Raw genomic sequence first — 14,648 nt, forward strand, 5'->3', positions numbered from 1 at the left:
AACTTCTACACTATAATAATACAACTGTTCACAACACATATATCTCTCAGTTACTGTGAAAACTACATACAAATATTTTAGTGGAATACCCAACCCAAAAAACTAGCCGAACCCTATTTCTTACGCCAAATCTTCACCAACGCTGAACTCTGACCAGACTATCATCTCAGACTTGTACCTCAAAATATAATTCGTACCAAAGATATACATAATGTCTTCACGGCATCAAACTACCTTCATAACGAATGTTCTAGTAAAAAAAAACTTCTACACTATAATAATACAACTGTCAAAGCAACTGTAATTCAACAAACGCCCCCTGTTGTCAGTAATATGTAGTACAGCTCAGAGAACTAACTAGAAATGTTTTAGTCAGTATGTGTACGTTATCAAACCAACGCGAATGACAGCAGAGGTGTCATTTTTTTTTACAATTACAAGTAAATGACGACTGAAACTTAGTACTGGTGTCTACTGCAACAGTTTGTGCCTGTTGCTAACACAGCAACCGAGGGCTGCGGTTTTCACAGCTTTGTTACTGATGTGCAGCAGTCGATATTGTAAACTAGGAGATGCATCACAACACAAAAGAACATAAGGTGAAACCATAAACATACTGCAGTGTTAGAACACTGTAATTAAGAAACAACTATAAACCAATAGCTGCTGACCTAATAACCTTGCCATAAATACACATAATTTTCTGTATGAATTAAACATAATCCGAAGAGTTTCCCTGCACAAAAGATGTATTTTTTCTTCTTTGAAGATTTTTTTGATAATTGTCAATATTATTTATCCTGGTGATCCTGAGACATATATTTACTTTTCTCCATCAAAACTTAGGTAAATTACTGTCTGTAATTTAAGTTTATTATGGGAAAACCTCAAAGAAGTTAGCTAATAAATGTATTATTTTATTATTTCATAATTAACACTTTATACAATTAATTTCTTTATATTTCAATATTTTCTAAATTTATCTTGAAAGCCGTATTTAATTTCTCAGTTTCAGTTTGCCTACATGAAAAACCTTAGAAATTCGAACCAAAATATAAGGGAAAACATAAAGATAAATGCACTTTAACTGTTGTATAGTCATATAAGTCATACTCAAAGTACGACAAGACATAATTGATTGATTAGTTCTCATTCTTCGAACAACTACGGGAGAAAACATAACTGTTAGATTTATCTAAATCACTTTCTTTTTCTCTTCAATGCACTTTCAGAAAATCATTCGATTAGCTTCAAGCACCTTGTGAAAGTGACTACATCTCTTTCTGAGAAAATGTGAGGGCAGAGTCCGACCTGAGGGAAAGTTATGAGTTTGAGGCAGAGAATGTGGTTTCAAGCTGTCAGCGATGTGACGTGTAACAGAGGCAGCGTTTGCGATACTTTCAGGGGAACTGTGGTTGCATCTCTTTGCCTGCCATAAATGAAGACTTGTGACAACGGTGGCGTGTGGCAAAGTCAGCGTTTTCCTCTGTCAGCTGTCTGGTTTTCAGTCCTACTCCAGAGATAGAGGGTGTCACCACGATCTCTTCCTGGGGAGATCCTTTACCCCTGAACGAGACAAACAAGAGTTGGAGGGACTGACATTGTAAAAACAAACTATCAATAAATAGCTTTTAATGCAAAAGAAATACCTGCAAACACTCTGTACTGTGGATTTCAGCCATGTGAAGAAGCTGAATCGAGCTGCCGTACCTGCAGGTAAAACAAAAGTTTATTTTTCCTTTTTCTACAGTAAGTGATAAAATGTCATCCATCATCCTTGGAACAAGTGTTGACCGCTCGCAACTCTTGGCACGCTGCAGAGCGATGACATAGATGCAGATGCAGGGTGTCCCGTTCAGCTATTCAAAAAATCCTATAAGCCACAACAGCTGCCAGCCGTCAGGCAGTGAGACTGAGAAAGACCATAACTGAAACTCTCAGCAGTAGGTCTGAGCGTGTCACCAGGTCACAGTCATGGAGGAAATGAAGCGTGGATCTGTCTCATTAAGTCAGAGAGGTCTCACTGTAAGAGTCTGACTAAAAAAATGGCTTAAGAACCACATGTGGCCCAGGAGCCACAGGTTGCAGGCCTTAGCCCAGTCGCGGGCCACAGTTGTCCTAAAATCGAACAGGGGTCTGGGTCAGGAGCAGATAGATGGAGTGTTCATGTGAACTAAGATAAATTACATGTAAAGGTCATGCATAAAGGCTAAAATGCTTTTAGCATTTTCTATGCCATCTATTGGGGAAACGTGGGTATTGCAGGGAAAAGGCAGAAGTATAATAATAAAAATAAATTATATAATTTGGAAACGTTTGGCGGGCAGGATCAAACAGCTAAATGGGCCATAGTTTCCCCATGCCTGCCTTAGCCATAAAGATTAGCAGTGGACAGTTTCAAATATTTCTGAAAATATTTATAAAACAGTCTGCTTGACATGTTTGGGATGTAGATAATCAGTTTATGCAATATAGCACAGATTTTTACACCACAGCCCTCCATGACCCAACCCTCCACGGTTGTAATGGGAAATGGAACACTCACCTGTGGGAAGTCCAGGACTTGCTTTTCCAATGTAAAAGAAAAGTAACAAGGCGACGACTATGTTTGCTACGGCATAGACCCACTGGATGACAAACATAATCATTAGAGAGCTCAGCGCCTGTAAGAAAAGAAACAACATAAATTACACTGAGCAGTAAGATAAAGTATTCATATGAAGATTGTAGATGTTTACGGGTAATTCATCTTACCCCAATGAGAGCAATCCAGTGATTGCAGAACTTTGTATAGAACGATTCAGGGATGGGTTTGATGTCTGTTGTTTGGGGCTCAGATTTACTGTGAACGCCTGAAATATTTTATGACAAGTTTAGAACAAAAATATGGATCTCTTTGGTTTGACAGTCAAAGCAAGTCACCTGTGTTGTTGTTGATGTTGTTGTTATTAGGGTGATGTGAAAAACCCTGCTCTACAGGGCATGGTTTTGTGGACATTTCGTCCACTCCACTTCCAGGCTGAACATCGGGTTTGTCACATGATGGAACTGGGCCCGTCTGGTCTCCTCCCTCCTCTGAGAACACATTGCTGTTGAGGTCCAAACCAAAGCTGTCCATCAGTGTCTGCTTCGCAGTAGGCTTTCTGCTTTTGCCTCTGCCGCTCAACTCGTGCACTGAGGGGGTCTTCTCAGCACCGGTATCTCCGTCTGATAAAGGTGGGAAGATCTGGTTCATGTCCTTGGTGAACTCTGATAAAGTGCCTTTATTGTGTGGACTCTGGCCTCCACTTCCATAGTTTGGTAGAGGGACGTCAATAAGAGGTCTGGTTCTGCTGGTGGACGTACGTCGCTTGCTTCTGGACAGAGAGAGGACATCCTTCATCTCTTTGTCCTGCAACTGGACGGTCATGGCCACACTGAAGTAAGAGTAGTCAATGAAGCTGTAGGTGAGCATGAAGTTGATGGTGACGATGGGAGCTAGGACGTTGACTTGGCCAATGAAGATGAAGGCCATGGTCAGGAGACTGGTCAGGAAGATTGCTGCAACCGGTGTTTTATTTGGACCTTTCTGCAGACAAGAGCGTAAAGCACAGCACATTTAGTGACCGCTGCATCCCACCCAATGTCTCCTTTATCTGAAAATACAAATGACCTCAAGCATCATTTTCCCTTCATGCTTGAATTGTTGCATTGAGTAAACTGTGGACTGCACCACCCATTACTGTCAGACTTTATTTTAATTTTGAGAAGCTGTTCAGGCAAGGGAGTGTCACAGACAAATGTGGGGGTTAAATCACAGTTCATTTTTTTTAAACACATATGTGGCTTTTATTTCAGACTCTCTGCTGCCCGATCATAAGAAGAAGAAAGTTAATTGATTTTTTTTGTTGCTATATATATATATATATATATATGTAATAATGCCAAGTCCAGTAACTGTGATTCAATTGTTGCTCAGCAAACATTTGAAAATAACAGTTATCCTGTCGGGCACTTAAGGTCACATTGAAATTTAAGACTTGATTGTTTCAATCAAGGGTCTCTGTGGGGTTTCCTACAGAACAATACCTGGCCTCATTCTGCACTAGTAACAAATGAAAGAGTTGTTGTTGTTCCTGATTGACCTGCCTGTACTTCAGGAGCATGAGACAATGTATAACTTGTTTTACTACCATGTAATTGCATAAACATAAATATATACATACAGTATATACATATGTACATATATATGTACATATGTATATACTGTATGTACACACTTTACACATTTTTTAAAATAATTTCTTTTCCCTTTTCTTCTGTTGAACAAGTCAATGATAGCAGAGATTATGTTTGTAGTGTAGTGTTTGACAAAATAATATTCTCATGTCTTCCTGCGGCCTTTGATTGGTCGAGGTCATACTTTGCCATTACTCACACGTGCTAAACTAACATAGACCCACGAGACTCATGAGAAAGTCAGTCCTGCTTCAGCACTAATGCAAATTCCTTCACTGTGAGCGTCTGTCTAATACATGTCGCAGTAACTTCAAAACATATAGTAATGAGTAACGTGAGCAGCCGACTGACTTTAACATCTGGAAATACACATTACCGAGAAATGAAAAAAAAAACAAAGATTAATCTGGCATTGTTAAAATCATTAAAAAGCAAGAGTTCAAACACAGAGTCCTTTGTCCAACAGAGACATTGTCTCAACATGTGGTTTTGTACCCAGTTTGCTTGCACTTCCTAGGTCCTATCACACCGTTTAACAAGCACTGCATTGTGCCTGGCGGCCCTCCAGATCACACAGCAGAGCTGGGCCCAGCCCGTCGCCCTTCCTGCGTTTGTTCTGATGCTTTGATTTGGGCCAAGATGTCTAGGGCCTCATTCCAACCCGCTGAGGGGTCAGGGAGTGCTGCCATACTAGGAAGTTTGAGGAAAACTGGGGTGGACAAGGTCAGGACGTCAACGTGACAGTGTGTGTGTAGCAGAAGTGACTGGTAGCCTGCTCGCTTACGTGGAATGAGCCCAGAAATATCACTTTGTCCGTCTGGTCAGTTTTTTTTAGTTGACTTTCTGGTTGTCATCACAGACCTTCTCTTCGCCAAACAATGTTGACATTGCTGCTGTTGAACATATTACTTAATGATTTAATTTACCTAATGATTTAGTCAGGCCATGAAGTTTATTAAGCTGTAACGGTCAACTCAATACCTTACTGAAATAAAAGCATACACGGCAGGTCACTGACTTATGGCTGAGTTCCCCTCCTACAGTGCAAGAACCCACATACTGTACCTATGTCACTCACCTACACTAACACAAAATCTACACTCATGATCTAGGACATAAAATCAGAAGAGTCTGACTTAGACCTGGGAGCCATAATGAAGGTGAAAGTGGAAGCTCAGGATCTAAAATCAATACATTTAGCAGCACTTTTGGCAGGTTCCTGGTACAGTAATGTCGCCTTCAAATTAATTTGAACATATTCTGATGTAAACAAAAACAAATTCTCTATGAATTTTAACACACCCCATTTCCCAGACAGGCCAGAGCAGGGATGACCCTCTCCTGGGCAATGCACTGGAGGATCCTGGGTGCTCCGTACAGGCCGCCCATGCAGGAAGCCAGGGAGGAGATGTAGAGGCCCAGCAGAAAGAGGAAACCCACCAAGGAGACCTGGAGGAAGAAGGAAAACAAACACAGGGTGGAAGAGGATGGGGTGAGGTCGGGTGCCTGCAACAGCTACGCCCAGTTCAGTTCCGCTGCAGCCAGATCCTAATGAAAACAATCAGAACTGACAACTGATGGAGTCACAGTCTATAAAGTGACTCATTGATGAAGTCCAGCTTAATTTTATATGAGTATTTTACTGAAAAAGAAATAGATCATGAATATTGAATACAGTGAAACTTCAACTAGCAGTTTACAATACCTGATAATAACACATAATAATATATAATTTTGATGAATTTTATTTTAAAATGTAGTAAAACTGTTTTTTTATTTTAATGGGACAGGTTTTTATTAAAATTCCAAATTCATTTGTACCCTGCAACAAAGTGGTGTAAGAGGCTTTATATCTCATTCATTCATAGGTAAAAAAAAAAACCTGTGTGGGGAATCCCCTGACCTTTGCCCCGCTGCTATGCAGCCTTTCCCACAGAGCAGGATGGAAACAGAGAGTGGAGGTTACCTTTTCTGCGATCAAGAAGTCATAGCGCAGAGCCTCTCTACTGCAAATGGCCCCCAGGAGGAAGGCAAAGACCAGATACAGGAACCACCTGTGGGTCACCGACAGTCCAGCACACAGAATTATTACCAACCACCTAACTAATAATAGGAAAACTATGCAATCACATCACAACAAGTGACTCCCACTTTTGGAAGGCTACATTTTTCACTCTCTTGGAAATTGAAATAATAATTTAAAAAAAAAAGGTTCAATTTTTGATAAGGAAAACCAGACAGGAGAAAGTAAATTTAAAACCTCTGAAGAGTAGCAATTTCAGTGAATTATACACTTGTGGAACAATTCAGGGAGCTTTACCTAAAAATACTCTTGTGGTAAAGTGAGATAAAAGTGAAATATGTGGTTTGAAGCCCATGGAACCACAAACGTTTTTCTTTTTTTTGGTGCATTCATCAATTATATGAAAGTAGCTATAGTTGCTGGAAGTATGTGAGTCTCTACAGTCTACTGTTGTTAACTCTTCATACAAACATTTTCACTGTACGTAGAACTCATTTTTTGTGTGTTTTACATAACATTTGTGTTTGTGTGACTGGAGTGTTGCCATACGAGGTAAAGACAGCTGTCAGCGTTCCCACAGGGATGTTGTGTTCGGGCCGTTGAAGATCTGAGCTCATGTTGAAGCCTGACATTACGCCTATACACACACACACACACAAACACAAAAATCATAATTATTCGTCCCAAAGCATGCAAAAACAAGTGACATATTGACATGATGTCAGTGCATGAGATTTTCTTTTGCATTCAAATAAATAAGTCAGGGTCCGTCCACCTGTAGCTGCAGGAAAGAAGACACCAAATACTGTGAAGAAGTTTTCTCCTGTGCTGTAATCTGGTTTGGAGTTGTTGCTGAGCAGCTCAGCTGAATAACCTGTAAACCCATGGTCTGAAAGAGAGGAAAGTAAACAAGTCAAAATCACTTGCTATATCAAGATGCAGGGACTGTATCATTACACAGTAAGTGTACTGCATTCAGTTTTGAAATACAAAATACGCATGTTCAAAGATGGAACAGTTGGTTGTGCTGTTGTGTTTGATGGGGGCCATTTAAACCCTGCAGTGTGAAGGGCCCGCCTATGTTACAACACCGGACATTTCCCCCTTGGTAATCTTGTGATGGGAAAGAATGTGTTCTGTCAGATTAATGACATGTTTATCCAAAAGGAAGTCGCCGCCCTTTTCAGAAGCTCAGTCGTTTCCAAGTTTGAGAGAAAGAATGAGAACGAGTGAGACGGCGAGTCTGAGAGTGACAGTGAATGTGAACCCTCTGTTCTTTTGTTTGTGACAAAAGCCAAAACCAAAAAAAAAGAGCCGCGTGCACCACTTTAACTTAAGTGCGCACATTTTTCTGCGCAGGAATGTAAGGAAGCATCAAAACACTGACATCAAACAGCAGTAGGAGCCTCGACTCCATGACCCACTGAGATCCATCTCTGTGCAAACAATCAGAACCCAACAAATCTATGGAAGTCAGTGTCTAAGTCTGCACCACAGGCTCCCCACCCGTATTACAACATCATGCTCCATCATCCAACAAACTCCAACTTTCTGAGTATTCAGCGCAGGGCGTTCACCTATTAATGAGGAAAACTGATCCTGGAAACACAATTTTAGTCGTTTTGCTTTTATATCCATGTACAAAGTAACAGCAGTGTTTTAATGTTTACCATTACATTTGCTGCTAACTCAGCCTTATTATACTGGCCCTACCCCACCTCCCTTCCCGTGTGACCAACTGTACACTTTCTACACGTGTCCAATGACATGTTTGGACTAAAAAAACAAAATATGAGTTTAGGTTTTTTTAAATTGATAACCTGTTTTCAAATGGGCATCTGTTGTAATATAATCATCATAACTTTGTTGGAGGTGTACAGCTCCACAAACAGCTGAAGCTCTGCACATTGTCAGCATCACCATCCGGTTGTGATTAATTTGCAGACACAGAATATAATAAAAAGGACCAGAATTCTGCAGAGTAAAGAGGTGGCTTTGCATTTAAAACATAGATGCAGCAGAAATGAAGTCCTAATGTAGATAAATCAGAACCAAAATCGTATTTATAAATAATATTTTTTAACCACATAAGTCATGTTGGGATGAAGGAGGCTGTTAATCTAATCTGTAAATATCAGTGTCCTTATGGGCTTTTCATAAGTCTTAAATCTAAAGACGACCCACATGTGAAGGCACAGGGAGAACTGGGGGGGGGGGCTCTGAGGTCAGCATTCCTCTGATACAGACTGGAATGTGTAGTCAGATTACATGAGCATCTGAGCTCTTGTTCTGCAACACAATGACCACAATAAATGGTTGAAAATTATGGATCAGGGTAAAGTGTCTCCGCTGAGATGACTGATGATCTCGAGGTTTGTTTTAATAAGATCACAGAGTAAAAATTTGGTGGCTTATAGGGCAGCAGCAAAGCTCAGATCCCAGTTCCGGCTCTCTCCCCTTGTCATTTGACAAAAATGAGGGTGAGTCTGGTAAACACCCTAAACCCCAGACCCATGGATCACATTATGGTTTTCCTGTTCTGTGGGAAATAGGCTTTAACTTTAACTTTGGACACATGGTAGTGCGTGTTCGTGCGAGATCGTAACTCATTTAACTGTAAGAATGACAATCACAGCAGCCTGCAGTTTAATGGTGGGGTCTGAACAGACTAAATCATCTGCTACTCTTTCACTGCAACCTTAAAATCTCCACTCTGTTCCCACTGGGAACTGCACGGCGAACTATAGTGAGCTGCTCTATATGTACGAGCAGTGCAGTTTTCACAGTTCTGCAGGAAAGACTTGTCACCGTAAGTCACTTAGCAGAGAATATGAGGAAACAGGGTCAGTCTACGAGTGAGTGCTCATATACTTAATGTCAGTAATAAAATACCACATCTATAGGTTGGGGGGACATTTACATTGAAAGACATTACAAAGAAAGTTGACACAAGTAATTATCACCCGCAAAAACTATGTTTATGACAGATGTCTCTGATAATTCTGTCACAGGTTAACCTGCTCAAGCGTACGGCTTAGTGATGATGATGTTTTTAGCCTAGAGATTTTACAATTTCCTTTTCTTGAAAATATTTTGTTTTCTACATTGTTAATCAGGGATACGCAACGTGTGGTTCGAGATACTACTAGGGGGCGCATGAAATTAAAAAAGTGATAGTCTTGGAGTGTTTTTTTTTTAAAGTGGGATTTTTCCACACAATAAAGATGTGTAAATAAACATTTCCTTTGTAAAAAAATTAATCAAAAGCAGACATTTAATTAATAAATAAATACAGTCTGTATGTGTGCGTTCTGGTCATTTGAACATTATTAAACATGCTGCTTTCATGAGAATGCTTGTTTATGTTACATCGACCAGGGTTAGGAAAAACATAGAAGTGGTTGGACGGCAAAAAGACTAACCCTAGACATAGAAGTGGTTGGACGGCAAAAAGACTGTGTTTAGTGCACAATGTAACAGAACTTCTCTTTTGGTATCAAGTCACTCATCTGCCATTGAAAGTAAATGTCAGGAATACCTTCCAGCAAGGGCTTTAAGCTCGACTTTCCACGATTCTCTTTGTGTCAACTATCCAAATGTTACTGCTGAATTACTTCACCTCTTCTAAAGTCTACAGTCTTCATGGCAGGCCAAGGTCAAATCACAGTGCAGTGATAGTGTGTCAAACATGTGTTAAAGGAAACTGTCTCTTAAACTTAACCCCTAGTAAAAACTATATTCCATGCAGAGGCCAGTATATAGTTTACAGTATTACTGTACAGCCAGTGGTATCCGTGTACCTCTGTATATTTTCATGATGTACTTGCCAAGCATTCACAGAGGACACGGTTTCAAACTGTTACCACACAACTCTGGCAGTGGCTTCTACACAGTGTACAGAGAGAGAGCGTAGGCCAATATGAGCCGTTTCATTTCACTTAAAGGACCTGCTGGGCCACTGCCAACCATGAGGTCACCACAAAACACAGAGGGGATCCTAATTGGAAAAACCTGGAGGAGCCATTACGTCTGGTTCCTCCACAGTTCTCTGGCAACTGAATATTAGTAATGCGGAAGGGAGCAGGAGGCGTAGATGTATCTTAAAAAGCAAAACAAATAATGATTTTAAATACATATCAGTACATATACGTGCAATACATTACTTTTTTATATTTTTTCTGTACTACATACTCAAGTGAACTGGTTTGCGTGCATGCAAGCTGCGACGTTTGCATAACGCTGGCTTGATATCTAGAGAATTTCACACCAGACAGGACGTTGCTAATCAGTGTGAACAGGAAATGTGGGGAAGGACTTCCTGAAGGCAGATAAAGAATATGCTACCTAAAAAGACAGCACGTCCTCATTACAAAAAAAACAAGAATAAGAATAATCTTTTGTTCAAAAAGGAAAGGACCAGTGAGACCTGTTATTACCAGGTTTTGTGTAAAACAACAATATAGCATTTTACTTATTAATAACCGGGAAAGGTGTCAATATGTAATTACGTCAGAGGCCCAATAAGATCATTACATATACTTCAAAGAAACATCGTCATTAGCGATCTATTCAAATAATACAAAAACCGTGGAGGTGACGTCTCAAGATGAAACTTCACAGACTTACATAAACGGTACGACAGAGACACCTAGCGGTCGTAGTGGGTCACCCTGAAACCGAGGAAGCTAACTGAAACACAGTTATCATCCATTTAAATATTGACAGCTTAGCCTTACCTACTGACCTGTTTGAATTTCCGCAAAATATCACATAATTGGAAGGATTTTTTTTATATCTGAAATAAAACATTTTAACGACTGTCCCAAAGTATATGTCCATTCACCTCACATAAACAGGTTTGGCCTTCAATCCTACCTGGGTCAAGATGCGTGAAAGTCCCAATGACAAAGTCCAGTGTTGAGACAGCGAGAACTGCCAGCAGTATCAGCTGCAGACGGACAATCCACTTGACACCCGCCAGGTTTATTCCCAGCAGAGCCAGCAGCACTGCTGCCGACATGCCACGTACAGCCCACTGAGTCTGGAGTCCCAGGAGATCAGCCACAGACTCAGAGAAACCTGTGATGTACATCGCTCCAGCCACACACTGTGGATGCAGAGTCACGACATAACATATTAGAACAGATGTTGCACCCAAACTGTATGCAGATAACCACCTTCACATATACAGTACTCACCTGCCCAAAGACATAGAGGAGGCCCATTGTGCCGCCAACCCTGGCGCCCAGGACAGTGGAAATCATGGAGTAGATTCCTCCACCTCCATAACCACAGTGCTCGCCCACACCGATCCCCGACATCACTGTCACTAATGCAACCAGCACAACCAGTGAAACCAGCAGCATCCCGAGTAGAACACCAGTGTTCCCCTGGGATTTTCAAAAAAAGAAGAAAACAAAACATCAATATTGGTGGATCATTTTCATTATTTATTGCTGTACTGTTAGCAACAAAAGGCTATTCCTGGAAAACTAAAAGACTTGACCAACTTATTCAAAAGTGTATAAGCAAATTCTAAATTTTCAGCACTAATTTCTTTTCCTAATTATTGCATTGTAGCATTAACTTCAAAAGGATCCAAACATGAACCTAACATGAATTCAAAGTGTTCTCAGGTCAGAGTATATTGTCAAATGTTGGTTCCCTTATTCTCTGTGTTTACTCCCTGTTATTTTTGAAGATGGAAGGTCAGGTCACAGCTAAGGTCAGGGCCACTGTAAACAGCAACATGCGTTTTCTGGACTACAATCTCTGCCTCTACATATAAACAAGGAAGTCATTTAAGATAATATGCAACTCACGCAGAGTAACAAAGATCTGCCCTCCGAACGGCAGACCACCTGAAGCTAGGCAGCTGTGTCAATTAAAAATCACTGAGGCATTGTCATCATGTTTTGAAATGACACTGCAGTAATTAGCATAGAATGACAGGGTGACACACACTGATGATGATAGATGATGCTAAAAATAAAGGTCTGCAGCTTTGACACACCTGAGCCAAAATGTGAAAAGTAGGTTTAAGATATTAATATAAGTTGTTTATATTTATCACTATTAATAACACATGTAGTTTTCCTGTCGTAGTTGTAAATTTATTTTATGCAATGGTTCCCCAACAAGTGATCTTAGGCCACTCAGAAACAACTGTGTTTTTTTTTGTAAATGTCTCCCTCTAGTGGACAACTAAACAGGCAAACACAGGACTGAAAACAATAAGTGGATACTTCAACATTATTGAGATGACTGCCACATAAATCAACACTACATTAATACTGTACATGCTCCAATAATGTCAAATGTTTGTAAACGCACCACCAGGTAGCCAGAGCGCAGGAATAAAACCACACCAAAAATATTGATCATGCAGGTGGTGAAAACTCCATCCCAGGTGCCAAACAGCACTGGCTCCCACACAAACAGCTTAATCTTCCACCAAGGCTTGGTCGTTTGCTGGAAGCACAAAACAACATAAAAACAAACAAACAAACAAACAAAAAAACCCCCAAAAAAACAACCAAACATATATTTTTAAACTCCCATTAACTGATTGACATATTCATCAATACACTGTCTGACCTCCAGGAATATAGAAAATAAAAAGATGTCAGCAGTGACAGAGTATATTTCACCTGTGCATCTTCATGAAATAGATCCTGGACATGCATGCTGGTAGTGTAGTTGTTTTCAATGACTTGCTGCTTTAACAGACCTTCACCGTCTCCTCTCTGGTCCCCTGTGCGCACAGTCCAGCCATGTGTCAAGGTGTCCATCACAACCTACAGGTGTTTTCCCTTCAACTGTCTCTAAACACGGGGAAAGGTTATGTAATTAAGTACACAAGCAAAACTTTAAATTGTCACATTTTGGTCTGAAGAGTTAAAATACTTAAAACATCAGAAAAAAAATCTAGCTTGTTGTGATTTCAGGTTTGTGTAAATATCGTAAAACACTGTAATGATGACAAAAATTGACATTGTCATTATGTGAAGACACGAAAAACACTGCAATATGACGGTCCATCCCACACTTTGCCCACCGTTGCCCATTTCAGTCTTCATAAAGGTGTTTATAAAATGTTTTTTTGTTTTTTGTTTAATTTATATGTGACATCCGAAGCCACAATTAATGGAATCTAGCTCACTAATATGATAAAAATGTAGAACCCGCTTTTTGATTATATGATTTGTTTGTAATGGCAATGACATCAACATGGCGCCACCTCTGTTAGACCCGGATACCGCTGGGTGTGACACAGGTAAGAGCTTTGAATATGTTTATAATCCAAAACAATAATTACACTAGTTATACTAGTATAAACACAGCGACAAAATAAACCGACGACAGCTAGTGACTGTTAGGTTGGCATCTAATGTGCGTTATTTGACTTCAAAACCAAAACGGTAGGTTGAACAAATTACTCGTATAATTTAGCAAACATTTTAAAACAACGGTGTTTTTTCGCGAAGCTTCCTAGCGGCATGCTAATTTGAAAATAAAATAAAAATTCTATGCAGTTGATAAAATAATAATAAAAAAAGTCCTTACCTTTTACCGATAGCTTTGTCATTCCCCGTCGTAGAAGGAGGGAAGTGGTGGGAAAAAAATATCATTCCATCACTTTGGGTGAAGTGTTAGCAGTTAGCAGTCTCAGCTTCTCAAGTTTAAAAACGTGTGTGGAGAAACGTAAGCAGCAGCAGGCTACGTGTGTGTGTTGCAGGATGTGTTGGATTACTGTGTTGATTTTGGCAAGCCCTAGTGCAACAGAGACGGTTTACTCACGATTAAAAGCCTAAAAATGCAGCTGTCCTTATCTCTTTTTATTGGTGGTGTAATTTTCCATACCGTGGAACTGGACTCCACGTCAATAGTAGGAGAGCGAGGTGTGGATAGTTCACGGACGAGAATCAGTTTATTGAAGAAGAAAAAAAAAACTGTGGTTTTCGACTTACAATTGTCTTTATTTATTTAAAGCTGAATTACCAACTGACGTATGAGGCATCGTAACTTGAATAAACTATACATTGATTTAAATGTCTTGTTTCTGTTTTTGGGCTGCCAGAGGAAACCATGTTTAATTTAATTTGAACTTCTCCCTTCTTTTAAAATACATTTCTGGGCCTTTTGAAAAGTTCATTGAAAACCAATGATTTCAACAAAACCTACCAAATTTTTAGGTAGAAAATTACTTGGCATTTTAAAACTAATAGCTGTACTTAACGGTGTCCTCTTTTCAAAGTATGGAGTCCATTCGTCCCAGGTTATCCAAGGCTCTTGCAATGTTGATGAACTTCCGACTCAGAATTAAATCTCAAAATTTCTATAGGATTTAATTTACGGTTTAGTGTCGTCTAGTCAACAGTTCACTGTTTAAAATTTTTGACCTATT

General features: G+C 39.9%; 1 protein-coding gene across 4 annotated transcripts; it reads right to left on the reverse strand.

Moving 5' to 3' along the window:
- Nucleotides 1-35: 35 nt before the first annotated feature.
- Nucleotides 36-14,641, reverse strand: slc12a8 (solute carrier family 12 member 8). 4 transcript variants are annotated; one of them, XM_025063592.1, is made up of 15 exons: nucleotides 14,426-14,641; nucleotides 13,808-13,820; nucleotides 12,892-13,065; nucleotides 12,575-12,712; nucleotides 11,440-11,631; nucleotides 11,117-11,348; nucleotides 7,017-7,130; nucleotides 6,791-6,878; nucleotides 6,185-6,272; nucleotides 5,521-5,667; nucleotides 2,923-3,568; nucleotides 2,755-2,852; nucleotides 2,546-2,663; nucleotides 1,650-1,710; nucleotides 37-1,566 (listed from the first exon to the last, which is right to left on the reverse strand). In XM_025063592.1, exons 3-15 carry the CDS (start codon nucleotides 13,030-13,032, stop codon nucleotides 1,401-1,403), a joined length of 2,229 nt encoding a protein of 742 aa, XP_024919360.1. In that variant the 5' UTR covers nucleotides 13,033-13,065; nucleotides 13,808-13,820; nucleotides 14,426-14,641; the 3' UTR covers nucleotides 37-1,400. The 4 variants fall into 4 exon arrangements, with proteins under 4 accessions (XP_016895112.1, XP_024919360.1, XP_008327041.1 ...); XM_008328819.3 differs by lacking the exon at nucleotides 14,426-14,641 and adding an exon at nucleotides 14,042-14,362; XM_025063591.1 differs by lacking the exon at nucleotides 14,426-14,641 and having other exon boundaries at nucleotides 12,892-13,063; nucleotides 13,808-14,362.
- Nucleotides 14,642-14,648: the final 7 nt, after the last annotated feature.

This window comes from Cynoglossus semilaevis, chromosome 16 (assembly GCF_000523025.1).
Source record: "Cynoglossus semilaevis isolate Cse_v1.0 chromosome 16, Cse_v1.0, whole genome shotgun sequence".
Classification (NCBI taxonomy): domain Eukaryota; kingdom Metazoa; phylum Chordata; class Actinopteri; order Pleuronectiformes; family Cynoglossidae; genus Cynoglossus; species Cynoglossus semilaevis.

Excerpts from the sequence above, each read along its gene's own strand:
- slc12a8 (XM_025063592.1), bottom strand. The coding sequence starts at position 13,032 with ATGGACACCTTGACACATGGCTGGACTGTGCGCACAGGGGACCAGAGA. Across the intron at positions 1,711-2,545 it reads AAGTCCTGGACTTCCCACAG|GTACGGCAGCTCGATTCAGC; the intron begins GTGAGTGTTCCA and ends TTTTACCTGCAG. Across the intron at positions 1,567-1,649 it reads ACAGTACAGAGTGTTTGCAG|GGGTAAAGGATCTCCCCAGG; the intron begins GTATTTCTTTTG and ends TGTCTCGTTCAG.